At 59.2% G+C, this 24,692-nt stretch overlaps 4 protein-coding genes across 12 annotated transcripts in view; 1 reads left to right on the top strand and 3 right to left on the bottom strand.

Moving 5' to 3' along the window:
* Positions 1-1,455: 1,455 nt before the first annotated feature.
* Positions 1,456-4,936, top strand: LOC101697098 (intestinal-type alkaline phosphatase-like). The gene is made up of 11 exons (XM_004868129.3): positions 1,456-1,617; positions 1,697-1,813; positions 1,925-2,040; positions 2,130-2,304; positions 2,385-2,557; positions 2,785-2,919; positions 3,003-3,075; positions 3,204-3,338; positions 3,421-3,612; positions 3,832-3,945; positions 4,051-4,936. Exons 1-11 carry the CDS (start codon positions 1,536-1,538, stop codon positions 4,383-4,385), a joined length of 1,647 nt encoding a protein of 548 aa, XP_004868186.2. The 5' UTR covers positions 1,456-1,535; the 3' UTR covers positions 4,386-4,936.
* A 596-nt stretch (positions 4,937-5,532) lies between these two features.
* Positions 5,533-5,943, bottom strand: LOC110346345 (endothelin-converting enzyme-like 1). The gene is made up of 2 exons (XM_021247093.2): positions 5,884-5,943; positions 5,533-5,754 (listed from the first exon to the last, which is right to left on the bottom strand). The coding sequence occupies exons 1-2, from the start codon at positions 5,929-5,931 to the stop codon at positions 5,545-5,547; spliced, it is 258 nt and encodes an 85-aa protein (XP_021102752.1). The 5' UTR covers positions 5,932-5,943; the 3' UTR covers positions 5,533-5,544.
* Positions 5,944-8,996: 3,053 nt separating this feature from the next.
* LOC101696726 (intestinal-type alkaline phosphatase-like) lies at positions 8,997-14,745 on the bottom strand. Of its 3 annotated transcripts, XM_004868128.3 has the most exons (11): positions 11,955-14,745; positions 11,750-11,863; positions 11,523-11,638; positions 11,201-11,375; positions 10,948-11,120; positions 10,586-10,720; positions 10,430-10,502; positions 10,183-10,317; positions 9,902-10,093; positions 9,646-9,753; positions 8,997-9,568 (listed from the first exon to the last, which is right to left on the bottom strand). In XM_004868128.3, the coding sequence occupies exons 1-11, from the start codon at positions 12,031-12,033 to the stop codon at positions 9,267-9,269; spliced, it is 1,602 nt and encodes a 533-aa protein (XP_004868185.1). In that variant the 5' UTR covers positions 12,034-14,745; the 3' UTR covers positions 8,997-9,266. The 3 variants fall into 3 exon arrangements, with proteins under 3 accessions (XP_004868185.1, XP_021102747.1, XP_087065421.1); XM_021247088.2 differs by having other exon boundaries at positions 11,750-14,737; XM_087209295.1 differs by having other exon boundaries at positions 11,523-14,737.
* A 7,566-nt stretch (positions 14,746-22,311) lies between these two features.
* Dis3l2 (DIS3 like 3'-5' exoribonuclease 2) overlaps positions 22,312-24,692 on the bottom strand; it is a 262,451-nt gene continuing 260,070 nt past the window's right edge. For 4 of the 7 annotated variants that reach the window (XM_087209292.1, XM_021247080.2, XM_021247081.2 and 1 more), the window contains 6 exons: positions 24,531-24,678; positions 24,233-24,363; positions 24,051-24,155; positions 23,382-23,399; positions 23,202-23,303; positions 22,312-22,841 (listed from right to left, as the gene is read on the bottom strand). In XM_087209292.1, the coding sequence (XP_087065418.1) occupies positions 22,635-22,841; positions 23,202-23,303; positions 23,382-23,399; positions 24,051-24,155; positions 24,233-24,363; positions 24,531-24,678 (711 nt within the window). In that variant the 3' untranslated portion in view covers positions 22,312-22,634. The remainder of the gene's footprint in view (positions 22,842-23,201; positions 23,304-23,381; positions 23,400-24,050; positions 24,156-24,232; positions 24,364-24,530; positions 24,679-24,692) is intronic. The other 3 variants (XM_087209293.1, XM_004868059.4, XM_021247082.2) reach the window with 1 other exon arrangement.

The following is a 24,692-nucleotide window of genomic DNA, read 5'->3' as shown; positions in this document are numbered from 1 at the left end:
GTTTGCCCTGCAGGGTTTTGGTCTTCCTTTGGTCTGATTCCTTTCTATTTCCTGTACCTCCTTTAGGAATGGGTATGTTTACCCTGTGTTATTGTATGTTGCAAGTGTTTAACTTTCTTTTTATTTTTACGGGGATTCACAGCTAAGAGTTTGCTTTAAATGTCAGAAGAAACTTTGGACTTTTCAGTAGTGCTGGAACTGTTAAAACTTTAATGACTTCTAAAGATGGAGTTAATGCATTTTTAATAAGGAGATGTACATCAACCTTTTGGGGCCCAGGGGGAGAATGTTGTGGCTTATATCTAGATGTCCCCCCAAAGCCTCTTTCATGCATAGCTGGGACTTTAGAAAGGTCATGAGTCATGGGGGCTGGACAGCTGAATGTGCTGTTAGGAGGTAGGGCCTGATTGGAAGGGGGTGGGTGGGAAGGAGGTCCCTCCCCTGGCCACATCCTCCCTCTGAGCTCTGCTTCAGCTGCCATGAGGTGAGCATTTTCCTCTGCCAGGCCCTTCTACTGTGCCTTCTTGCCTTGGAGCTCTCGACTATGGACTGGAAATGTGAGACAAAATAAACCTTGCTTCCTTTAAGTGTGAGGTGTTGGGTGTTTTGTCCCAGCAATAAGAAGGTGATGCAGACAGTGTTCCTGGTTCCTTTGAACATACATTCAGTAGAAGGGTTGCTGGATTACAGAAATACTTTTTTTTTTGTACTGGGGATCGAACTCGGGTCCTTGCGCTTGTGCAGCAGGTGGCAAAACCACTGAGATAAATCCCTGGCCCTGCAGAAATACTTTTTAACATATGCTGAGGCTAAAGAAATTCTTAGCTTCTTATCAGAGGCTACCCTGGGGTGGCCTGGGATTCACCCCTGGGCCCCATCTCCTGGTCCACATGGGAATGGGGCTCAACCTTATTGGCACAAGCAAGCAGAGGTGAACACACACACACACACACACACACATGAGGCAGGCACACTGCAGACACAGACATGGCTCACCAGCCCCACCGATTTGCACACAAGTCACTCAGGGCCCACATTCCTAGGCGCCCTGACTGCCCCTGTCAAGCCTGGTAAGAAGACAGCTGGGTGACAGGGCTGCTGAGTGACTCTACCTGCATCTGTCCCTCCTTTCTGGGGCTCCTGGCATCTGGAGGCCAAACCGAGCCTCGGGCTGTACCCTGACAGCCTTGCTCCCATCAGCACCCGGGACAGAGCCTGGCCCCAATGCGCTCTAGGGTGGAAAAGGCGCCTCAGCTAAGGGCATTGGTTCCTGCTCCCTGCCCCTGCCCGAGGGGGACGCCTGGGCCCCTGCTGAGCTGGTTGTGTGAGGATCCCTTCCCGGGCTGGCCTGGCCTTACCCTGCCCCTTTCCTTGAGTCACAGGGCAGGAATGGGTCAGAGTGGCTGCTGGGAGCAAGGGGAGGGACACGAGGACTTTTACAGTCCGAACAAAGTCCTCCTTGACATAAGCAGAGCTGCCTGTGCGGCTGCTGGTCCTCTGCCGTCCCAGCCTCCCACCCACCACCATCCCCAGACATGCAGGGAGCCCGGGCGCTGCTGCTGCTGCCACTGCTGCTGCTGGGCCTCAGGCTACGGCTGACCCTTGGCATCATCCCAGGTAATGCAGCTCCCCCAAGCCCCCCCACCAAGGACCACCTCTGCCCCGGCCTGACCCGGACCCCCTCTCCCCTGGCCAGAGGAGGAGGAGAACCCGGCCTTCTGGAACCAAAAGGGGGCCGAGGCTTTGGCAGCTGCTAAGAAGCTGCAGCCCATTCAGACTGCGGCCAAGAACCTCATCCTCTTCCTGGGGGACGGTGAGTGTGCAGGGCCGGGGCCCCTCCACCTCCGCCTCCTCTGCCTGGCACCCAGGGCCCTGCTGAGTCCAGACCAGCCCAGGGCTCAGCCTGACAGGTTCTGCTCCTCAGGGATGGGGGTGTCCACGGTGACCGCCACCAGGATCCTGAAGGGGCAGATGCAGGGTCAGCCTGGGCCGGAGACGCCTCTGGCCATGGATCGATTCCCGTACCTGGCGCTGTCCAAGGTGAGCAGGCCTGGGGAGGGCCGGGACTGTTGGCAACGGTACAGACTGAGTCCTGCCCTGAGCACAGCTGAGGACATTTCTGTGTCCAGACGTACAACGTGGACAGACAAGTGCCGGACAGTGCGGGCACAGCCACCGCGTACCTGTGTGGGGTCAAGGGCAACTACATGACCATCGGCCTGAGCGCTGCCACCCGTGCCAACCAGTGCAACACAACCTGGGGCAACGAGGTCAAGTCTGTGATGTACTGGGCCGAGAAAGCAGGTGAGCTGGGGCTGGGACTGGGGACAGGAGTTTGCCCGAATGAATGGCCCAGCACACACTGAGCCCTCTGTCCTCTTCAGGGAAGTCTGTCGGAATTGTGACCACCACCAGGGTCCAGCACGCCTCACCGGCAGGCACCTACGCACACACCGTGAACCGCAACTGGTACTCAGACGCCGACATGCCCGCCTCAGCGCGCCAGGAGGGCTGCCGGGACATCGCCACGCAGCTCGTCTCCAACATGGACATTGACGTGAGCTCGAAGGGCGGGGAGGGCCAGGAAGGAAGGTGCACCCGCCACTGGCCAAAGTCCCAGGTGTCCCACGGCTCAGCCCTGCAGCCTGCCTGGGCCCAGGAGCTGGGGCAGCGGCCAGTGGAGCAGGCCCCGCCCAGGGCAGGCCACACAGCCTGGGAGGGGACGCTGGGACTCGGGAGGAGGGGACAGGGGCCCTTCAGCCCAGGTCCCGTCTCTGACCACAGGTGATCCTGGGCGGGGGCCGCAAGTACATGTTCCCCAGGGGGACCCCGGACCCCGAGTACCCAAGTAACACTGCCCAGGGAGGAGCCAGGCAGGACGGGAAGGACCTGGTGCAGGAGTGGCTGTCCAAGCACGAGGTGACGGGCGCACGGGGTGGGCCCTGGGGGTCGGGACAGACTGCGGTCTCGGGCTGTGGGCTGAGGCCTGGCTGTCCCCGAAGGGCTCTCAGTACGTGTGGAACCGCACAGAGCTGCTCCGGGTGTCCCAGGACCCGTCCGTGACCCGCCTCATGGGTGAGAGCCCTCCCTCCTGCCCCTGGGTGGCCCCAGACAGCCGCCCTGCAGCACGTGTGAACCCCTGCCATGACCCCTGCCATGACCCCTGCCAGCCTGGCAGTCACCCTCGGTCCCTTGTCCCTCAGGCCTTTTTGAGCCTTCTGACACGAAATTTGAGATCTCCCGAGACCCTGAGCTGGACCCGTCCCTGGTGGAGATGACGGAGGCAGCCCTGCACGTGTTGAGCAGGAACCCCAACGGCTTCTACCTCTTCGTGGAGGGTGAGGGGGGCGCCTGGCACACAGACCGGGAGGGACATCCGGAAATAATGGAGCAAGCTGCAGCTGTCCTGGGTTCCTGCAGGGGGCCGCATCGACCACGGCCACCACGAGGGGAGTGCTCATCTTGCCCTTACTGATGCGGTCATGTTCGACTCCGCCATCGACAAGGCCGGGCAGCTCACCAGCGAGCAGGACACCCTGACCCTCATCACCGCCGACCATTCCCACGTCTTCACGTTCGGGGGCTACACCCTGCGGGGGACCTCCATCTTCGGTAGGCCAGGGGCTGGGCGGGTGCTGCTGCTCATTTGATGGCAAAGGTCTCTCTGAGCCTCAGTTTCCTCATCCGTCCAGTGGGCAGGCTGATGATAGCACTGCTTCGTGTGGATCTTGGTGGGATTCAGCTCAAGATCACACCCAAGGTGAAGGTGTGTCGGGACACATGCCCACCAGCGGCGCTCAGTGCCACCTATGCGCCCCCCTCCCCCTGCAGGGCTCGCCCCCTCCTTAGCCTCAGACTTTAAAAACTACACCTCCATCCTGTACGGAAACGGCCCGGGCTTCCCATCCGCTTCCCCCAGGCCTGATGTCAGCAACAGTGAGATTGGTGAGTGCTACCAGGTCCCCTTCCCTGGCGGAAGTCGGGGGACAGACTGGAAGGCCGAGGCGGTGGCTCTCCTGGAGAGCCCTGCTGACCGCTGTGTGCCCTCAGGTGACCCCAAGTACCGGCAGCAGGCGGCCGTGCCCTTGGCGTCAGAGACCCACGGCGGCGAGGACGTGGCGGTGTTCGCGCGCGGCCCGCAGGCGCACCTCATGCACGGCGTGCAGGAGCAGAGCTACATCGCGCACCTCATGGCCTTTGCCGGCTGCCTGGAGCCCTACACCGCCTGCGGCCTGCCGCCGCCCGGCCAGAGCGCAGCCACGGAAGCCCCCACGGACGCCCCCACGGACGCCCCCGCGGACGCCCGCGCGGACGCTGCGCCGCCTTCCCTGGCGCTGTTGGCCGGGACCGCGCTGCTCCTGCTGGGGGCGACCGCTGCGCCCTGATCGCAGTCCCCGCCGGCTCCGCCCCGGGTCTCCCTGCACCCTCACCACCCTGGTTACAGGGGCCGCCAAACTGAACTGCGACCCCATCCATCCTCGTGCTGGGACCTCTGTCACTCACCCCAGCTCCTGCAGAGAAATCCCCAGGGCCTGGCCAAGGCCCCTCCAGTCTGGGTAGTGACCTGCCTCAGAGCTCAGCGCTTCCTCCTCACCCCTGACTGTGCCTCCACCCACTGGGGTGCCCTGGAGCTCGTCTCCCTGCGTCCATCTGAGGCCACATTGACCCCTGTGTCCATTGCTGCGGCTCTGGCACTGGGCTTCCAGACTGCGGTTGCCTGCACCCCAGGAAAGAGTTGAGACCGGCCACTCTGCACCCCACCTGCAGCATGGGGACCAGTGGGCATTGGCTCCGGGGTCCCCACTAGGCTGGCCTTGACTCTGGCTCACCTTGGTGAGCTGGAACCACTGATTTAGGAACAAGGATTCCCTGCCCTCCTGGGCCACCATTCTCCTGGAGAGACAAAGTAACTATAAAGAGAACTGTGAGACCCTGAGACAGAGTAAGCCCCTGGTTCTTGCTAAAAAACTGAAAAGCAAAACCAAAAGCCCCCGCAGGGATGGAGGTCACTCAGAGCCGCCCAGCCACTCCTGCTCCTCCCGCAGGCCCCTGCACTGGGGAAGCAGGTGGCCACCCGGGCGACCCCACCTCATCATCTCCCACACTGCCTGCAGAGAAGGTCCATGAGGTAGCACAGATGCCAGAGGCTGGGCCCAGCCTTCCTGAGTCCCCCTCACAGAGGAGCCGCAGACCACAGCACTGCCCTGAAGGGTCACCACCAGCCCCGGTTCCCATCTTCCTGTGGGTGGGACTCGGGGCACTCGGGCTGACTTTCTGCCTCAGAGCTGGCCTGAGAAGGGGCAGGGACAGGAGGCTCTCCCCGAGGTGATGCTGGGCAGCAGAGTCAGGGACACCCCTTCCCACGGGGACGCCGGTCTCAGCCTCACCGCCCGAAGCAAGGAGAGCAGCTCAGGAAGCTCCCAGCCTGCCTGGCACCCACAGCGCAGGGGGCAGCGCCAGCCTCTGAACCCAGGGATCTGGACTCCTGTGGCGGTGCCCTCACCCACCCACCCGGGTGGCTTCGCCCCGAGGGGAGGTGGACACTCAAAGGTGGCCACGCAGACAGCTGCAGGTGCAGAGCAGGGCCCTGCAGACGGCGGGGGCGGGGCGGGCTGGGGCTGCAGCCCACCTGTGGGGCGTGGAGCGGATGAGCTGGGACACCTGCTGCATGTAGTCTGTGGCCAGCAGCACCACCTCCTCGTCCTCCGAGAAGTCCTCCTGGAAGATCTGGTCCAGCAGCCACTTCCAGCGCAGCTGCGGGGCCGAGGGCAGGGTCAGAGAGGCGGAGGGGACACCAGGGAGGGTCCAGGTGCACGGAAAGCAGCACACCAGCCCCATGAGGGGAGCCCGGCCCGGCCTGCGCGGCGGTGCAGCCACACTCACATAGGGGGTGATTTTCTGCAGCTGGCCCAGCGTGACCTTGTTGTACATGGCGCTGACATCCGGCCCCAGGTCATTGTACTCTGACACGGTGATCTGGGAGGAGACTGTGCTGAGCAGCCCTGCCCACAGTATAACGATGAGGACAGCACACGGGACAGTTTAGTGGTGCCATTGCCCTTGGTTCCAAGAATGTGCGTGATGCCTTGTAGTGGGGCATAAAATGCTAAAAGGACCCTGGTGGGCTGATGCACACCTGTCACTGAGGCACTTTGGGAGGCTGAGGCGGGAGGATCAAAAGTTCAAACCCAGCCTGGGCAACTTAGCAACTTAGTGAGACCCTGTCTGAAAGTAACAAATGGAAAGGGCTGGGGACGTGCTCAGCGTGGAGGCCCAGGGCCTGCACTCAGCTCAGTGTTTGGTGTTGATGATGAGATCTTCACCCTGCAGGAGCCCAGGACTCTAGTGAGCGTCAGGAACAGTGAAGGACGTGGAAGATCTTTCCAGTCCTGGGTGACCCTTCCCAGAACAACCCAAGTTACAGAGGCTACAGGAGGAAAATTTAGTGCAAACAAACTTGCTCCCTGGGGAAAAAGCAGGGCTATGGTTTGCCTGTGGTTTGTGTGTCCCCAGGAGGGCAGGGTTTGTGTGTTAAAAAGGGGACCGATTACAGGATCTGAAGAGACACCAAAGCATGTCACGTGCTAACATTGTTCACTCAGTTTTTTGAGACAGAGTCGGCTATGTAGTTCAGGCTGGCCTTGACCTCACAGCGATCCACCTCCCTGAGCCTCCCCAGCACTGGGATTACAGATTTGGGCCACCACGGCTCGTGTGTTAAATTTAATTCTCCATCCAGAGGTATTAAGAAGGTAGAAAAGCCAGGCACGGTGGTGGGCATCTGTGATCCCAGCACTCTGGAGGCTGAGGCAAGAGGATGGCCACAAGTTCAAGGTCAGGTCAGGCTGAACTACCTAGGAAGAACTTGTCTCAAAAAAAAAAAAAAAGGTGGAGATTTAATCAGATGTTGATATTTAGAGGTGGGGCGTTTGCAAAGGATTAAAATTAGACAAAATCACTAGGATGTCATGGCCACAATTGGATCTGGGTGGCTTTTTGAAGAAGAGGGAGTGGTGATGCATGCCTCTAATTCCACCACTCTGGGAGGCTGAGGCAGGAGGGTTGAAAGGTCAAGGTCAGCCTGGACTAAGTAATGAGTTCAAAACCATCTGCAATACCTAGCTGGACCCTGTTTCAAAGCAAAAGATAAAACAGAACAAAATCCAGATGTGGTGCTTCACACTTGTAATCTCACAGCCTGGGCAGCTGAGGCAGAAAGATTGAAAGTTAGAGCCCAGGTCCAGGTAATTTAGTGATTTAGTGTCTCAAATTTAAATTTAGTGTCTCAAAATTAAAAAAAAAAAAAAAAGCCTGAGGACGTAGTTCAGTGCGAAGGACCTGGCTTTAAACCTCAGCACTAAAAAAAGGGCAGGGAGGCCCAGTGTGTTGTGAGCACCCGTAGTCCCAGCCGCTCAGAGGGTCACAAGTCTGAGGCCGGCCAGCTCCTGTGCAGACTGGAAGGCCTGGGTGGAGGTCTCTCAGTGGCAGAGTGGCCCAGGTTCAGTTCTACCACAGCAAAGAAGAGAAAGTGTGTTTTTGTGTAAGGGAAAAAAGAGTAATGTTTGCACCAACCTCGTTCAATACAAGAAAAAGAGAAAGTGTAGGACAGGTAACGGCCTCTGGCAGGCTTGGAGCAGGTTCGTGGAGGAGGGACCTGGTGTGAGGGGTTTTGGGTGATCGCGTTCGCTGACCTTAGGAGAGAGTCATCTGCACGGTTTTCTGTGTGAGCGTCAATGTCAGAAGCACATGATGAAAACCAGAACCGGGCATCCTCTAGAACAACAGTTTCCCGGACACCGAGCTGCCCAGAATAGGAAACTGGGAGGCCCGAGCTGCCCAGAATAGGAAACTGGGAGGCCCCATTTCTCCCGTTGGCTTAGGAAATGAAGGTCATGCTTTAGTGAGATCCAATCCTGTGCTTCCTTCGAGCTTCACTCTGCTTCTGGTCATTTAAGGAGACCAAGTGTTTGTTTGTTTGCTTGTTTTTGTGCCACTGGAGCTGGAACTCAGATCCATCCCCAGCCCCTTTCTATTTACTTTGAGACAGCCTCAGGCTCCCAAGTACGGCATCACAGGCATCACCACCACACCCAGCAGCGAAGGGAATCTTGTCAAAATGCGTATTCCGATCATCTAGCTCCTCTAGGTATTCTGGGAAGATTGTGTATCTTGTCTGAAGTTAGATGCTTGCAGCGGCCCTTGTTCAAGGTGTGGCAGAGCACAGGGCAGGGACCCAGGCAGGGGCTGGCTGGCGGGGCTCGAGCCTCCTGTGTGACCGGAAGGCTTCTCTGCAGGGAGCCGGGCCATGACAGGGTGGGGTCCCCTGGGCGGCCGCTGCCCCTCTGCCCTGGCTCCCTGTGCTTCCCCAGTGCAGGGTCCTGCAGGAGGAGCAGGTGTGGCTGGGGGGCCCTGAGTGACCCCATCCCTGCTGTCCTGGGAGGCGCTGGCTGAGCTGACCCCAGACACTGAGGGTGCCACAGCCCAGGAGCAGCCTCGTCTGCCTGGGGCAGACTGCCCCTTCCCCTGACGCCCCCTGGCAGGGAGCTGTCTCAGCTGGCAAAATCGAGCCAGGCCATCCTAGTGTGGGCCAGGCTGCAGTGCTGAGTGGGCCGTCCAGCATCCTCATGTCCTGGAGCTGGGGACTCAGCCCCACTGTCCCCTCAGCCCCAGCCCCGGCTCCTGTCAGGCTCCTCTTGGGGGCTGCAGGGTACCCTTCTCTGGGCCACCTCCCCAGGCGCTCCGTCCACCTCAGCCTGGCCCAGCACAGCGTCCGGGTGTTGCCCGGGCGGCGACTCGGGCCAGTCAGGAGTGGGGCCTGCACACCGCACCCCACCTGGGCTCTGCCCTGCGTCGCACTGCTCTACCCCTTGTTCAGGCTGTTGTTGCCGTCTGTCCCAGGCAGCCTCTCCCTGACTTCCCATCTAACTGCTTGTCCCGAATCTCGAGCACAGCCCCCTGCTCTCCAGGTTTCCCTCAGCAAGAACCAGCAGCTCAGAGTCACTGGGTCTCAGGTTCTCTTTATTGTTGCCATGTCCCCAGGAGAATGGCGGCCGGGAGGGTGGGGAATCCGGAGGGTGGGGAATCCGTGCTCCTAATGGTGCCCGGTGCCAGGTCTCCCAGGGGAGCCAGAGTCAGGCAGAGTGGCCGATCTGCACACCCGTGGCGGGGTGTGGGCCACTGAGGTCTGGAAGCGGGCCACTGAGGTCTGGAAGCGCAGCCCCAGAGCCCCGCCATGGACGCGGGGCCTTGGGGAGGAGCTGTGGGCATCAGAGCGCGGTGGACCCCAGCAGCAGCACCAGTGTCCAGGCCACCAGAGACGGCGAGAGGCTGGGGGCAGCGCTGCTCTTGTCACCTGTCTGGTCACCTCTCTGGCCAGGCGGCAGCAGGCCGCAGGCGGTGTAGGGCTCCAGGCAGCCGGCGAAGGCCATGAGGTGCGCGATGTAGCTCTGCTCCTGCACGCCGTGCATGAGGTGCGCCTGCGGGCCGCGCGCGAACACCGCCACGTCCTCGCCGCTGTGGGTCTCGGAGCTCAGGGGCACAGCGGCGGGCTGCCGGTATGTGGGGGAGCCTGGGGACACAGCGGTCAACGTGACCGGCCTCCCCTCCTCCCTCTCTCTGCCTGATCCCCGGGAGACCCCCACTCACCACTCTCCTGGGCGGTGACATCTGCCCGCGGGTTCTTGAAGTTCGGGCCGTTTCCGTACAGGATGGAGGTGTAGGCTTTGCCGTCTTTGGCCTTCTCCGGTGACAGCCCTGCGGGGGCGGGGGCACCTCGTTCCTGCACTGCCCACTGCCCGGGCACTGTGCACCCCTCACGCAAACCCCATGAAGCAGAGCTGTGGCCATCGGACAGACTTCTGCCATCAAATGAGCAGCAGCACCCGCCCAGCCCCTGGCCTACCGAAGATGGAGGTCCCCCGCAGGGTGTAGCCCCCGAACGTGAAGACGTGGGAGTGGTCGGCGGTGATGAGGGTCAGGGTGTCCTGCTCGCTGGTGAGCTGCCCGGCCTTGTCGATGGCGGAGTCGAACATGACCGCCTCGGTGAGTGCTCGGTAGGCTATGGTCTCGTGGTGGCCGTGGTCGATGCGGCCCCCTGCGGGAAGCCGGGCCGGCTGCTGCTTGCTCCGCTTTCAGACGCCCCTCCTCCCACCCTGCCCCCTGCTCTGCCAGGCGCCCCCTCACCCTCCACAAAGAGGAAGAAACCACGGGGGTTCCTGCTCAGCACGCGCACCGCCACCGCTGTCATCTCCGCCAGGGAGGGGTCCAGCTCAGGGTCTCGGTAGGTTTCATACGCCAAGTGTCCAGGTTCAAATAGGCCTGAGGGGCGAGGGATCCGGGGTGATTGCCAGGTGGGGCCCAGAGGGGACACACCACGCCCCTCCAGGGCGGCTGTCTGGGGCCACCCAGGGGCAGGAGGGAGGGCTCTCACCCATGAGGCGGGTCACGGACGGGTCCTGGGACACCCGGAGCAGCTCTGTGCGGTTCCACACGTACTGAGAGTCCTTCGGGGACAGCCAGGCCTCAGCCCACAGCCCGAGACCGCAGTCTGTCCCGACCCCCAGGGCCCGCCCCGTGCGCCCGTCACCTCGTGCTTGGACAGCCACTCCTGCACCAGGTCCTTCCCGTCCTGCCTGGCTCCTCCCTGGGCAGTGTTACTTGGGTACTCGGGGTCCGGGGTCCCCCTGGGGAACATGTACTTGCGGCCCCCGCCCAGGATCACCTGTGGTCAGAGACGGGACCTGGGCTGAAGGGCCCCTGTCCCCTCCTCCCGAGTCCCAGCGTCCCCTCCCAGGCTGTGTGGCCTGCCCTGGGCGGGGCCTGCTCCACTGGCCGCTGCCCCAGCTCCTGGGCCCAGGCAGGCTGCAGGGCTGAGCCGTGGGACACCTGGGACTTTGGCCAGTGGCGGGTGCACCTTCCTTCCTGGCCCTCCCCGCCCTTCGAGCTCACGTCAATGTCCATGTTGGAGACGAGCTGCGTGGCGATGTCCCGGCAGCCCTCCTGGCGCGCTGAGGCGGGCATGTCGGCGTCCGAGTACCAGTTGCGGTTCACGGTGTGTGCGTAGGTGCCTGCCGGCGAGGCGTGCTGGACTGTAGTGGTGGTCACGATTCCGACAGACTTCCCTGAAGAGGACAGAGGGCTCAGTGTGTGCTGGGCCATTCATTCAGGCAAACTCCTGTCCCCAGTCCCAGCCCCAGCTCACCTGCTTTCTCGGCCCAGTACATCACAGACTTGACCTCGTTGCCCCTCTCTGTGCTGCAGTTGTTGTAGCGGGCGGCAGCGCTCAGGCCGATGGTCTGGAAGTTGGTCTTGATGCCACACAGGTACGCGGTGGAAGTGCCTGCACTGTCCGGCACCTGTCTGTCCACGTTGTATGTCTGGGAACAGAGACGCCCTCAGCTGTGATCTTGGTCAGAGCCCAGTTGGTACCCAGGCCTGAGCCTGTGCCCACTGCCCCTGGGCCCTCCTCAGGCCCTGACTCTCTGTGATTCCTGGGGCCACCACCTATCCCCAGCCCTGCTCACCTTGGACAGCGCCATGTATGGGAATCGATCCATGGCCAGAGTTGTCTCTGGCCCAGGCTGACCCTGCATCTGCCCCTTCAGGATCCTGGTGGCAGTCACCGTGGACACCCCCATCCCTGAGGAGCAGAACCCATCAGGCTGAGCCCCGGGCTGGCCTGGACTCAGCAGGGCCCTGGGTGCCAGGCAGAGGAGGCGGAGGTGAAGGGGCCCCAGCCCTGCACACTCACCGTCCCCCAGGAAGAGGATGAGGTTCTTGGCCGCAGTCTGAATGGGCTGTAGCTTCTTAGCAGCTGCCAAGGCCTCGGCCCCCTTTTGGTTCCAGAAGGCTGGGTTCTCCTCCTCTGGTGGCCGGGGGAGAGCAGGGGCTGGGTCAAGCTGGGGCTGGCGGTTGGGTGGCCCCTTGCCTGGTTGGCTTTGAGGGAGCTGCATTACCTGGGATGATGCCAAGGGTCAGCTGTAACCTCAGGCCCAGCAGCAGGAGCAGCAGCAGCAGTGCCCGGGCTCCCTGCATGTCTGGAGACGGTGCCTTGTGCCGAATACTGAGTACTGAGTACTGAGTACTGAGTGCTGGGTGCTGGGTGCTGGGTGCTGGGTGCTGGGTGTCAAGGCTGGAACAGCAGCTGGCAAGGCTGTTACACCAGGATACCAGCTACAGCCCAGACTGGCGGGGTTTATATTTCCACAGGCTGTGAAAATCTTTGAGTCCCTCCCTAAACCCCAGGCACCACCCTGCTTTGCCCTGCAGGAACCAAAACCCTGCAGGGTGGGGCCGGACCAGCCTGGGGAGGGGTCCAGCACCCAGCTCAGAATGGGCCCAGCGTTTTCCTCCAAGGTAAGGTGGGGCCCTGAGTTACCCTCTGGGTGGGAGCTTTTGCCCTGCTACTTGGGCCTGGCCTCCGCTCAGCTCCCCTTGTGTTTTGGGGAGCATCACACCCTGAGTCAAGGGGGCCGGGCTCTGTCCTGGGTGCTCAGTGGAGGTGAGGCTTTCGGTGTACAGCCTGGGCTCAGGGATCAGCTTTGGACTCTGGACGCTGGGAGCCGCACAGAGAGGAAGGACGAGGTGGAGTTGCCTGGCTGCCCTGCCACCAATTGTCTGCTTGTCAGGTTTGTCAGGGAAGGTGGGGTGCCCAGGAATGTGGGCCCAGAGGCTATTGTGTGGACAGGGGTGGGGATGGACACAGTGGGGCTGGGACTGGGCCTCCTGGCCCTTGGGCTGCACACACCTGGGCCAGACCCAGCTGCCTCTCTGAGCAGGGGCAGTGTGTGCCCTGGGACAGGCGGGGGCCCTGGGGGAAGTCTGGTCTGAGGGACCTAAGAGGCCTGAAGCCTCAGTTTTGGCCCGAAAGTGTTTTTGCAAGGCCACTTCCAGCATCCAGAGCCCACAGTGGCTGGGACAGGGGAGCAACCTGTGCATTTATCCCCGCTTGAGTGGTTAAATAAAATGAGCAAGGGGGTGCCGTGGAGAGCATCTGCCTGGAGGAGGGAGACGCCACCTCAGGGAGCCAGCTTAGGACCTGAGACTGTGATGTTCGCCATTCCTCATTTGAGGGCTGGGAGAGGAGACCTGCATTTCCTGCTGGGGACAAAAACCCTTGGCCCTGAAGGAGAAACATCTCTGGAGATCAGTACACAGCAGCTTGAGTGTGCTCACTACTGAACTGCACACTGAGATCTCCTGGGGCAGCCGCGCCTGCCTGGCCAGTGCAAGTTCCTGAGTTTGATCCCTGGTAAAAAGAATGGCAATTTTTCTTGTGTGTGTAGTGCTAGGGATGGAACCGAGGGCCTCAAGCATGCTAGACAAATGCTCTACACTTAGCTACACCCTAAGATTGTAAATTTGGGCTTTCTTATTATCCTTAAAATTTTTTTATTAGTACATGTTTGCAGTCATAATGATTGCATTCATTGTGGGGAGCTGGTACATGCATCTTGATTCTTATTCCCCTTCTCCACCCAGATTTTTTTGGTGCTTTTTGGTTTTGGCCAGCATCAGATTGATTTTATGATGCCAGGTGTGGTGACAAATCCCTGTAATCCCAGCACTGGGGAGGCTGAGGTGAGAGCATCATGGTGAGTTCAAGGTCACCCTGGGCTGCATACATAGAAAGACACTGTCTCAAAAACCAAAAGCCAAAACAAACAAAAAACCCAACTCTCAAAGGAGAGTTGTTTTTTTTTTTGGTTTTTTGAGGTAGGGTTTTGCTGTGCAGTTCAGCCTGGCCTTCAACTTACTCTTTAGCTCATGCTGGCCTCCAACTCACAGGAGTCCTCTTGCCTCAGCCTCCCGAGTGCTGAGATTATAGACATGCCTACCATGCCCGCTAGAAATAATTAAGATGGTAAAGTATGTGTTTTGTGCTTTATCACAATTTAAAGAAATTAAAATAGAAAGATATTGCAGACTGGCTCAGCCTGAGGGGTTGTGGAGAGGAGGAATTGTTATTGGAGCCTGGGATTCTGTCCGACAGCGAGGAGGAATAAAACTGTGAAGGAGGAGGTAGGGTGGGAGCAAAGTTATTTAAAGGATATAAAGACAGGCCTGAAATCCCAGCGCTCCAGAGGCTGAGTCAGGAGGATTGCTGTGAGTTTGAGGCATGCCTGGGCTACACAGTGAGTTGAAGGCCAATCAACTACATAATGAGACCCTGCCTCAGCACCCCTCCTCCCCAATAAATAAATAAAGGGAAGGAACCAGATCTCCTGTTGTCTGGGAGGGGTTTCTGAGCAGAACCCTGAGGAGGGCTCTTTGTCTAGGGTTTTAAGGGTTTAGCAGGAGCTTGGGCCAACGTGTGAGCATCATCCCTGCTGAGAGGAGAGTATGTTTCAGGGTGCAGTCTGTGCCCACACAGGGCCCAGCACCCTTGGGCCCATGGCCTGCTGGAGCTCTGGGGAGGTCCCAATGGCCCCAGGACACTGGCGGACGCCCTGGCCCTGGGGAGACCCTGGAGGCCTCGGCTCAGCAGACTCCTCTGGGCTTTTGAAGCCCACAGGGAGGCCCCATTCTTAGCGGCTGATGGAATCCTAACTCCACCTCTCAGTTCCCACTGCAGGGTGGTGCAGGTGGAGGAGTCTCCCATAGGCCTTTGAATAGCCAGGTGCCTTAAACTCCCGGTGCCCTGGGCAGGGCTCTCAGTCTGTGGGGCTCAGTAGGCTCCCCTCAGGCCCTGCCCACCCTAGAGCTGTGAACGCTAGGAGGCTAGGAGGTGACACCCAGCGGTGGCCGAGAGTCCCACCCGCCCTCCACATCTGGTCACTGTGTCCCCGTGTGGCCTCGGCTGTCCTGTGACTGGGAAGCTCGAGCTCTGCTTCCTCAGTGGCGCTGGCCACTCAGGGAACAAACGCAGGCCCCAGGCGTGGTCACTGGTAAGTTCTTCGGAGTAAACGATTTCCCTTAGTATTTTGGGGGGGCCTTGGGACTGGCTCCCTTTTTTCTGGTATTGTTTTCTGATTTTTATTTTTATTAGTCCAAGTTTGCAGTACTTAATGATTACCTTTATTGTGGGGAGTTAGTACAGGCACATGTTGAGGCTTAATTCTCTCTTTTTTTTTTGTACCAGGAATCGAATTCTGGTCCTTGCGCCTGCACAGCAGGTGGTGAAACCACTGAGCTAAATCCCCAGCATCAGCTTAATTCTCTTTATGTCCTTTTCTCCTGCATTACTTCTGTTTAAACAGAGTCATTACCTGGGGTCCACACAGCCCGCTCCAGATCAGTCAGCATCTGCTGGGCAGCAGGGAAAACCTCTCTGGTTTAGTTTCCCGTCTCCTGAATGTTCTGGTGAAGGTGGGGAAATTCCAAGATAAAAGTCAGGGCAGCCTAGCTTGGGCAGGCCCTTAATACTTAGTCACCTGGCTCTTTTTTCTTTTTCTTTAAATTTTTGAGGCAGGGTTTCTTAAGCCACCAAGCTGCCCAGGCTGGGCTGGAACTTGCCATCCTCCTGTCTTAGCCTCCCAGAGTGCTGGGCTCACAGGTGGGCAAGACTGTGCCTGGCTTAATGGGTTGTTTTTTTTTTTACTAGGTTCAAGGTTCAATCTACACTTGGCTTTCGCAGGGCCATGCCACCCCTTTTAAATCAGAGTTTTTTTTGTCAGTGGGAGCCACGTGCAGGCCTAGCACGGAACAGAGAGCAGCCCTGAAAGCGTGCTGGGTCCCCAGTGATGGAGACACCACCTGGTGTCCCCGGTTCTCCATGGACACGTGAGCAGAGTGTGGGACTGCATAACTCTGTAATCATAAAACTCCCCTAGCCCCAACTGTGAATGTGAGTAAATAGATAAAGATGCTTCTTAGTTCCGGGACACTAGATAAGATCTGTATCAGCCATAAGGTCCCAAAGTAAATTACTCAACTCTTTGTTCGAAATTGATGTTCCGGACACTGCTATCTATAGAACAATCTACAAACATCTGCTGACCATCAGTACGTGTCAGCTGACCACTAACCTTTGTTTCTCGTCTGCAAATTTCGACTGTTAACTTCCCCTGCAACCCCCTATAAAAAGAGCCTCGGACTCTGGGCTAGTCACCTCTCTGAGCTACTTTGCTTTGGGAGTGCCGTCTGGCCAGACTAAGGTCTGTTTTACTTTCCAACTTGTCCGGTGTGTTCCTTCCCGGGTGTTCTTCGCTGCAGTCAGCTCCTCCGAGCGTTTGGTAAGGCCCTCGGTCTTACACGAGCACATCGGGCTCTGTGCACTCTTGACCCTGAGCACCAGTGAGGCAGCCCAAACAGCTGCACCCCCAAGAGCCTGTATAACCGAGCTGCCCCTCGGCCACGAGTAACTGCACCTGCTCTTCCAAGTTGTGTCTGTTGTCTTCTTTCGGCAGTGCTGGGGATCGAACCCAGGGTCTTCCCACTGAACTACATCCCAGCCTTCTTATACTTCCAGACAAGGTTTTGCTGAGTTGCTAAGTGATCTAGACTGGGCTTGAACTTTGTGGTTGTTGTTGTTTTTGAGACAGGGTCTCGCTGTGTACCCCAGATTGGCCCTGAATTCACTCTGTAGCCCAGGCTGGCCTCCAGTACAGTGATTCTCCTGCCTCGGCCTCTTCAGTGGTGGGATTACAGGTGAGCACCTGGTGCCTGGCCCTTATCTTCTGTACTCTAACCCCCACTTGGGATTCAATCCAAGGTCTTCCCCTGAGCGCCTTCTCCAGGCCTCTTTTTTAAAATTTTGGGACAAAGTTACTAAGGGCGTGGTGGCACAGCCTGTGTGTCCCAGCACTCAGGCTGAGGCAGGAGGATCTCCTTGAGTTCAAGGCCAGCCTGAACTGCATAGGGAAACCCTGTCTCAAAAATAAAAGTCACTAAGTCCCTATATTGCTGAGACTGAGCTCCAACTTTGGATCATTCCTGCCTCAGCCTCCTAGAGTGGCAGAATTACAGGTGTGTACAACCACACCCAGCACTGTGTCTCGTGAGGCTCCCTTCTTGCTCTGCCATGTGACATTACTAATTCTCACCTACAGGCTGCCCCGGTTCCCAGTGAATTTTCCTCTTGAGTCTGGGCAGCACGAGACAGACACCACGAGTCACTCTTGGAGAGCAAAGGGTGTCTGCCCACGGCCATGGGCTGTGGGGACGCCTGACCCCTGCCTCCACCTCTGCGCCTGAGTCACCGGGTGGTGGCGTGGTCACAGTCCTCCCTGGGCCCAGCTCCCGGGCAGCGCGAGCTCCTCCCTGGGGTCGGGGACGAAGCCTCCGTCACGTCCCTGGGGCCCGTGAGGCCCTCTGAGCTCTGGGCAGGGAGCCCAGCCCTGTGTCCCCCAGCATCCTCCTGGACGAGCTGCCCAGCATCCCTGCCGATGCCTGCTCTGCCCAGGCCCCATCTGGTTCCCCAGCATGGTGCCGTGGGCAGCGCCAGAGCCCCCAGCCCCAGGCTGGCTGCCGCCTGCCTCCCTCCCACCACGAAACAGCAGGATGGCTCGTGGGGGCTGTGGTGACCTGGGCCACACAGGGTGTGCGGCAAGCCCTGGGAGCCAACGGGGGTCACCAAGAGAGGACCCTGCAGCCAGGGTGCACTGGGGAAACAGAGGCACGGCTTCCTGGGGCCAGCGCTCCAGGCGCAGTTCCTCCCTCTACCGAGGGAGTCCCGCCATCTGCCATCTTCGGCCCATCCGTCCCCACTGCTGCTGGGGTTCCGGTAATGAGGCTGGTGGTGTTTTGCCGCCCCCATTGGAACATTTTCCTAATGTGACAAACTCAGGCCTTCCAGAGTGTGGTCTTTCAGGTACCTTAGGTGACATATTGGCTAATTCAGCTGCTACCACTGAGGACATTCGGTGAGACTGAGCTGCACAATGAGGACGTCCTTACTTTTTCTTTTCCCAGAGGGGAATGGGTCTCAAGAAATTGCCCAGGCTGTTCCAGAACTCCTAGGCTCCAGCAATCCTCCTGCCTCAGCCTCCTTAGTAGCCAGGGACTCTGGGCCCAAACCTGGAGTCACTATCTTTCTGATTTTCTCCCAACCTTTTGGAGGAGAGATCCCCAGTTGTTTCCAGGACATTTTAACACCACACTAACTTTACTCTCCCTCCTGAGAACGATGAAGCAAGCTGCAGACCTGGCCACGGTGGTAACAGGCCAAGAAGGGCTGACCTCGTGCTTGGTCAGTCTGGAAGACACGCAGGTGCCTCCTGGTCAGGCCAGAGATGCTGGTCCTCCCCTTGGTAATCACACGCTCCCTTTTGTAATTATTGTAAGGAAGACCTAAGCTTACTTAATGAAAAATACCAATAATGCCACAGGTAATTTGTGGTTATGGCAAGAAATCATTAAGGTGATGCATGAAGAGCCGTTTTGAGGAACATTAGCTGAAAAGACATAAATTGAATAGGCTCTGAGCCTGACTGCATCCACTTCCCCCTCTTTCTGGGGGTCCTTCAGAACTGTTTGTTTTATTTTTGTTTTTTTGGGTCTTGCTATGGCTGCCTGGAAGTTACGATGATCTTCCTGACTCAGCCTCCCAAGTGCTGGGATTATAGGTGTGCACCACGGTTCCTGGCTTCCTTCAGAGTTTAACATCCCCTTAGAGCCGGTGTCGTTAACCCTAGGCTGGGCTACACAGCAAGACCCTGTCTAAAAAAAAGGGATTTTACCTCTGCAATTCTACCTGTTATCTGTGGGGTGGGAGAATGACAGGTCCTACATCACAGGGCGAAGCCTGGTGTGGTCACGCTGCAGGGCCGGGATTAGAGGTGGGAGGGTGGGAGCTGCCGCCTGCTGCAGGCTGAGGGTCTGAAGCCCAGGGGCTGGGCTGGGCCCAAGGAGGTGGCTCCTTCCGAGACAGAATTGTCCCTTCCAAGTGACTGCAGTGGTGGGGCCTGGCTCTGGCCCAGTCCCACCGGGAAGGAAGAGGCAGGCGTCACAGGAGCATCACCATCGGGGCAGGAGGGAGACTGACTTGTCGCAGTGTCAGGGCGGGCGTCTCTTCAGCCCCGGGGGGCAGAGGCCAGGCTGGGGTGGGGGCGGCTGGTGATTCCTTCCAAGTGACAGGTGACAAACTTCGCTGCAGGGAGCTCTGGGCACACAGGGAGGGCGAGTGTGTTCGGGGATTTCACTGGGACGGGAATCACAAGAGCCAGTCTGGCATCTGCTGAGGCGTCCTGTGCCTAGGGCGTCCTGTTTCCTGTCTGAGTGATCGGCCAGTTTCTGTGGCCTTTCCAGTGTCTGGCTGCCTGCTTTCCAGAAGCGATCAATGTTCTTTTTATGAACATCAAGGAGCACAACACAGTTCCAGAACCTGGTTGCAGAAAACAACCTTTTTACATAAAATAGGTGATTTAAATGTCTTCTCCCATTTGGGACTTTCTAGCTATCAGAAGATACCGTGGAACTGTGACAATGATTATGCAAGCCCCAGCCAAGATGATCTCACAATGAGGTTTTTTTTTTTTGGTACTGGGGATCGAACTCGGGTCCTTGCGCTTGTGCAGCAGGCGGTGAAACCACTGAGCTAAATCCCCAGCCCGACAACAAGGTTTTAAATTCAATAAAGCTTTTTTTGGGGTACTGGGGATTGAACTTGGAACCTTCGCTTGAGAGGCAGCCGGCGGCACCACTGAGCTAAATCCCCGGACCCCAATAAAGCATTTTTATATCCTAATAATTAATGAAGAGAGTACAATTTTTTTGTTTTGTTTTGTTTTTGGTGCATAGGGTTGGAACTGGGGTCCTTGTGCTCGAGGCAGGCGGTGGAACCACTGAGCTAAATCCCAGGCCTGAGGTTTTGAATTCATAATCTGAACTCAGCTGTGTGAAATTCCAGCTCCTCTTCCATGCAGAGCACATTGCGAGGGTTTCTTCTCCCCTGCCTCCTTTCCCAGTTGGGTCAGGATGGAGCCCAGTGCCTCTTCTACTCTGAGCTGCACCCAGCTCTGGAACCTTTAATAATTTTTTTTTTTTTTTGAGACTCTCACTATGCAGGCCAGGGTGGCCTTGAACTCTTGACTATCCTGCCTCAGCCTCCGGAGTGCTGGGATGACAGCTGCGTGGGCCTCCTGCTCACTGCTGCCCCCTGGTGGCCTCTGGCCCTGGGAGCTCCGAGGCCACACCCAGCTGAATTCAGAGGCCTGGAGGCTGCCGTTCCACGCAGGCATCCGGGTTTGCCCCCCGCAGAGACGCTCCTGGGGACTCCAAGCAGAAGGCCTTGGGCAGCGTGTACAGTGCTCGGAGCGCGGGCAGCCTGTCAGCAGGAACGCGCGGTTAGCAGGATAATGGTGCTAACACACCCTGTGCTGAGTGGACAGGAAGCCTGTTAAGCCGATGTAGGGCTTTTCTGCTAAGGGCAGCGTCGGCACTTTGTTTTTATTTGAATCCAAGCTCGTGTGTGTGTGTGTGTGTGTGTGTGTGTGTGTGTGTGTGTGTGTGTGTGTGTGTGTGTGAAACTAGGGCCTTCACAGTAAGCTACATCCCCAGTCCTTTTCATGTTTGAGATAGGGTTTCTTTAAGCTACCCAACCTGGGCTCAAACTTAGAGATCCTCCTGTCTCAGCCTCCCAGAGTACTAGTATTACAGGTGTGTGCTACCAAATCCAGCTAAAAGAAAATAGATTGCTGAGTGTGGTGGCGCAGGCCTGGAATCCCAACACTCTGGGAGGCTGAGGCACGAGGATTGCCGCAAGTTTGAGGTTAGCCTGGGCCACATAGTGAGTACAAGACCAGCCTGAACTACATAGGAGCTGTCTCAAAATCACCCCTCAAAAAAAAGAGGTTTTCCAACATAAATGCCATTGCAAGATGTGCCGGGCAGTTAAGCTTGAGGAATGAACTCTGCTGGGCCTCCATCCACTGGTCAGGGTTGCCCCGTTGCTGCGAATGGATCCCTGACAGCTCTTGCCTGCATACTCTCTGCCAGTCCGGTCCTACCGGGATCCAATGCCCAGGGCAGCTTCCGGCCCGGGGACCTGCCCAGTCCACACTGCCTTCTGGGTTTCCGAGGCCCGGGGATCTGCGTCCAATGCTGCTGGGCTGGGCTCTGGGGACCCATGGGTCTGGGAAGACACCACTCACCTCTGCCGCTGCCTGTGTCCCCAGCAACAGGGCAGAGCCCCTGTGGTCTCCGTCCGTCGGGCACAGGCCCAGGTGTCCACGGCCAGCCCTGTGGCCCAGCCTTTACCTCCCCAGCGATGGGTCCCCAGTGTGGGGACAGGCGACTGCCCGGCTCTGGGGAATGAGGGTCAGCAGCCATCAGGGAGCAGCCTGCTCATTTCATACACTGGGGCACACTTTTGAAAATTTATTTTTTGGTTTTTTGCCAGTCTCGCTATGTAGTTTAGGCTGGTCCCAAATTTCCAGTGATCCTCCTGCCTCTGCCTTCCCAGTGCTGGGATCACAGGTGCACACCGGGAACATCTGCTACAGAAAAACAGAATGGTGCTGACTCTCCAGGAATGGCAGCCTGAGGGGCCCTGAGAAGTGACCCCGCCTCCTCTGTGGCCTGGCTTTGGCCTGCTGTGGCAGGGAGGGCCTGGGAGTCCTTACAATGAGGCCTGTGTCCTGTCACCTCTTCTGTCAACAATCTCGTGGGGGGGACAGAAGGGACTGGGACCTGGGGACATCTGCCTCACGCATGCGCCACACCATATTCAGTGACGCTAGTTGAATGAATGAAAGAAAATAAAAGGCTTGGGTTTATGGAGCACGGAGACTGCTGGGCCATCTGCTTTGATTTTTCCAGACAGGGCCTCTCGATGCAGTTCAGACTGGCCTTGAACTCACTATGTAGCCCAAGGTGGCCTCAGACTTGCTTCAATCCTCCTGCCTCAGCCCCCGAGTGCTGGGATCACAGGCGTGGCCCCCACACCTGGCTGGAAGGGCTATCCACGGGAAGGGTGGGCTCTCAAGCCCTAGTCATGGCTGGGCAGTCCGGCTGTGCCTGGGGTCCCCAGGCAGGGTCACTGGGAGGGGAGCTGACCCCTCCGCATGGCCAGGCTTGAGTGTTTGCCCTCCGCAGACACAGCCTCACTCTGTCCTGCTCCCTGGGCACTGCCAGGGGCCACTGAGACATCAACTCACCTCTGGGGTGTGGACAAGGCCATTTGGGGCTCCAGCCTAGGAATGAGGGGGCCGGCAGAGAGGAAGTGGCACGGCAGGGCAGACACAGTCCCTGGGGTGACGGCTGGCCCAGTGCCCCACACACTAGGCACTGGTAATCGGCCAGAATGAGGCTCTGCACCCATCTGCCGCTGGCCAGCTGTGAATCATGCCAGCGTGGGCAGGAAGGCTCTGGGAGGGTGACCCCCACTCAGGTCTGAGGGTGGAGCCTGTGCTGGGCTTTGGGCTTCCACACAGAGGCGCTTCACACTTGATTTTATTCCACAACACTGATTGGCTGAGCCTGGTCCCAGGCAGGGGAGGGCAGGGCTGGTGTGGCCTGGCCTCTAGAGGACCCGGCACTCCCTCCAGGGGACGCACTGGCCAGGCCCCAGCCCTTCATCCAGTCCCACCTGGTCCCCTCCAGTTCATTTTTTAAAACTGAGATGCAAAAGTAAAATGAAAAAATAAAAATAAAAACAAACCCCTGAGTTGTTAAAAACCAAATTAAAAGTCCCCTTTGGTGTCAAAAGGTCCTCTTTCTAAAACAGTGGTGGGCAGGCCGGGCCGCTCCACTGGTGCTCAGGCCTCAGGCTTCGCATCATTGGGTTCTGCATCGTCGGGCTCCGTGCCGTCGGGCTCCACATTGTCAGGCTCTGCATCGTCGGGGTCAGGGTCCTCCAGGCCCAGGCAGCCCTCTTGGCCTGGCCGCTTCAGGACGGCACTGTACTTGAGGGCCGTGGCCTCGGCCCGCAGGACCACCTCCACCAGGCTGAAGATGGTGACCACCTGTGGCCGAGCCACACGGGAAGGGGACACAGAGAGGGGCACTATGGTCAGAGCCCGGCCCCGTGCTGTCCGGCCAGGTGGTGCCCAGGGAGAACCACAGAGCTGGAGGCTGGGTGCCAGGCCAGAGGCACAGCCAGGGAGGCAGCGCGGGGCTGTCTCTCAGTGATGTGGGTGTCAGGCCTGGGGCTCTCGTCAGCTTCTCACAGGACCCCCACGTGAAGCGCCCCTGCCCGGGGTGTCCCCAGGGGAAGGTCCCTGCCTGAGCGTGCTGCAGGGGGGACGGGGGCCTGGAACCCAATGTGGGGCCCGCACGGTGCAGATGAGGGCCCAGGCACAGGCGGGGACAAGAGGGGTGCTGACCTGCCGCACCGGCTCCTGCTCAGGGTCCTCAGGCTCCCACATGAGCGTGAGCTCCGGCTTCTTGCCCACCTTCTGGAAGAGGTAGGACCGCAGGGCCAGCGCCTGGGGGTGCACGGCCAGCACCTCAGGCCTCAGCTGGGGTCAGGGACCACCCCGACCCCAGCCTCCGCTTCTAGCTACCTGTAGCTGTGGCGGCACCTGAGGGTGACCAAGTGCCCAGGCTGGGAGTGGGGCTCCCATGTGCCCTTCCCAGGGGCGGTGTCCCTGCTGGCCGCGGGCCTCAGGCTGCAGGCTGCACTGCAGAGCCAACCCGGACCTGCACTCTGCCCCCTCAGTGACCTTCGGCACAGGCCTGGCGTTTCCCGCTCGGCTCAGCGCTTTCTCCTCGGCTCTGCTGTTTTATTGGCATCACGTGCACCCTGGGGTCCACATGGCTGCTAAAGCCAGGCCCTCTGCCGGCACCAGGGCAGGCGTGAAGGCTCAGTCTCCAGGGGGAGCCAGGCCAGCCCTCTTCCTCCTGGGGGGGGCGGGGCACCGAGCCCCTCCAGCCTCAGCTCCCTCACAGGCCTGGAAAACACCCTCAGGCCTGCACCACCTGCCGCCCTCTGCTGGCCACGATCGGGCCTGTTCCAGGTGTCTGGGGCCAGTGCTACCCACAGCTCAGGGAAGGCACAGCGGAGCTACGCAGCCGTCTCGGACCGGGAAGGGACAACAGGGACCACGGCTGTGCTCCCCCGTCCACCTCGTCCGTCAGACCGCTGCAGGCTGTCTGGGGCCTGGCAGGTGCCCGCAGCGGGAGCAGGGGCGGGCAGGGACACGGTGCGGGACCTCGGGCCGGCGCGCACTCACGTTGCAGTAGATGCGCTTCTGCACCCCGAAGCGCAGCACCAGCACGTCGAAGGCTTGGTTCAGGACGCCCATCACCATGGCTTCGGACTCCAGGGGGCCGCTCTCCTGCAGGGACAGCGCTCCAGCACGTGTCCTCCCAGGGCCCAGCCGGGGCCCTTGGGGGCAGTGGGAGGGGCACTCACCTTGACGAGGACGGCGAAGAAGAGCCCAGTGCTGAGCTCTTGCACCCGCTTGGATGCCATGCGGCGGTCGTTGCAGAGGTCGGCCTGCTTCTGCAGGGCGCTGGGCTCCGCGTCCAGCCGCTCCCGGTAGCCTGGGAACAGGGCGCGGGGCTGGCATGGTACCCAGCGCTGCCGCTGGTGCAGGGCTCCGCAAACCCCGCCAAGGAGGCTTTGCAGGCCCAGGCTCCCCGGGCTCGGGCTGCCCCTCCCCGGACCTCCGTGGTGGCAGCGGGCACCCCTCGGGGTGGAAAGCCCTTACCGAGCGCGGCAGCCAGGAGCCGGTGCACCAGGACGTCAGCGAAGCGGCGGATGGGCGAGGTGAAGTGCGTGTAGAGAGGCACGTTGAGGGCGTAGTGCCGGAACTGCGCCGGGTCCTGCAGCACCCCGGAGCAGAAGTACAGCGCCATCTGGGGGCGGGGTG

Source organism: Heterocephalus glaber, unplaced genomic scaffold (assembly GCF_053883595.1).
Source record: "Heterocephalus glaber isolate CG9 unplaced genomic scaffold, H.glaber_assembly_v1.0 deba00001004, whole genome shotgun sequence".
Lineage (NCBI taxonomy): Eukaryota > Metazoa > Chordata > Mammalia > Rodentia > Bathyergidae > Heterocephalus > Heterocephalus glaber.
The sequence above is the reverse complement of the archived record's forward strand: the minus strand, read 5'-3'. Positions and strand labels throughout refer to the sequence as shown.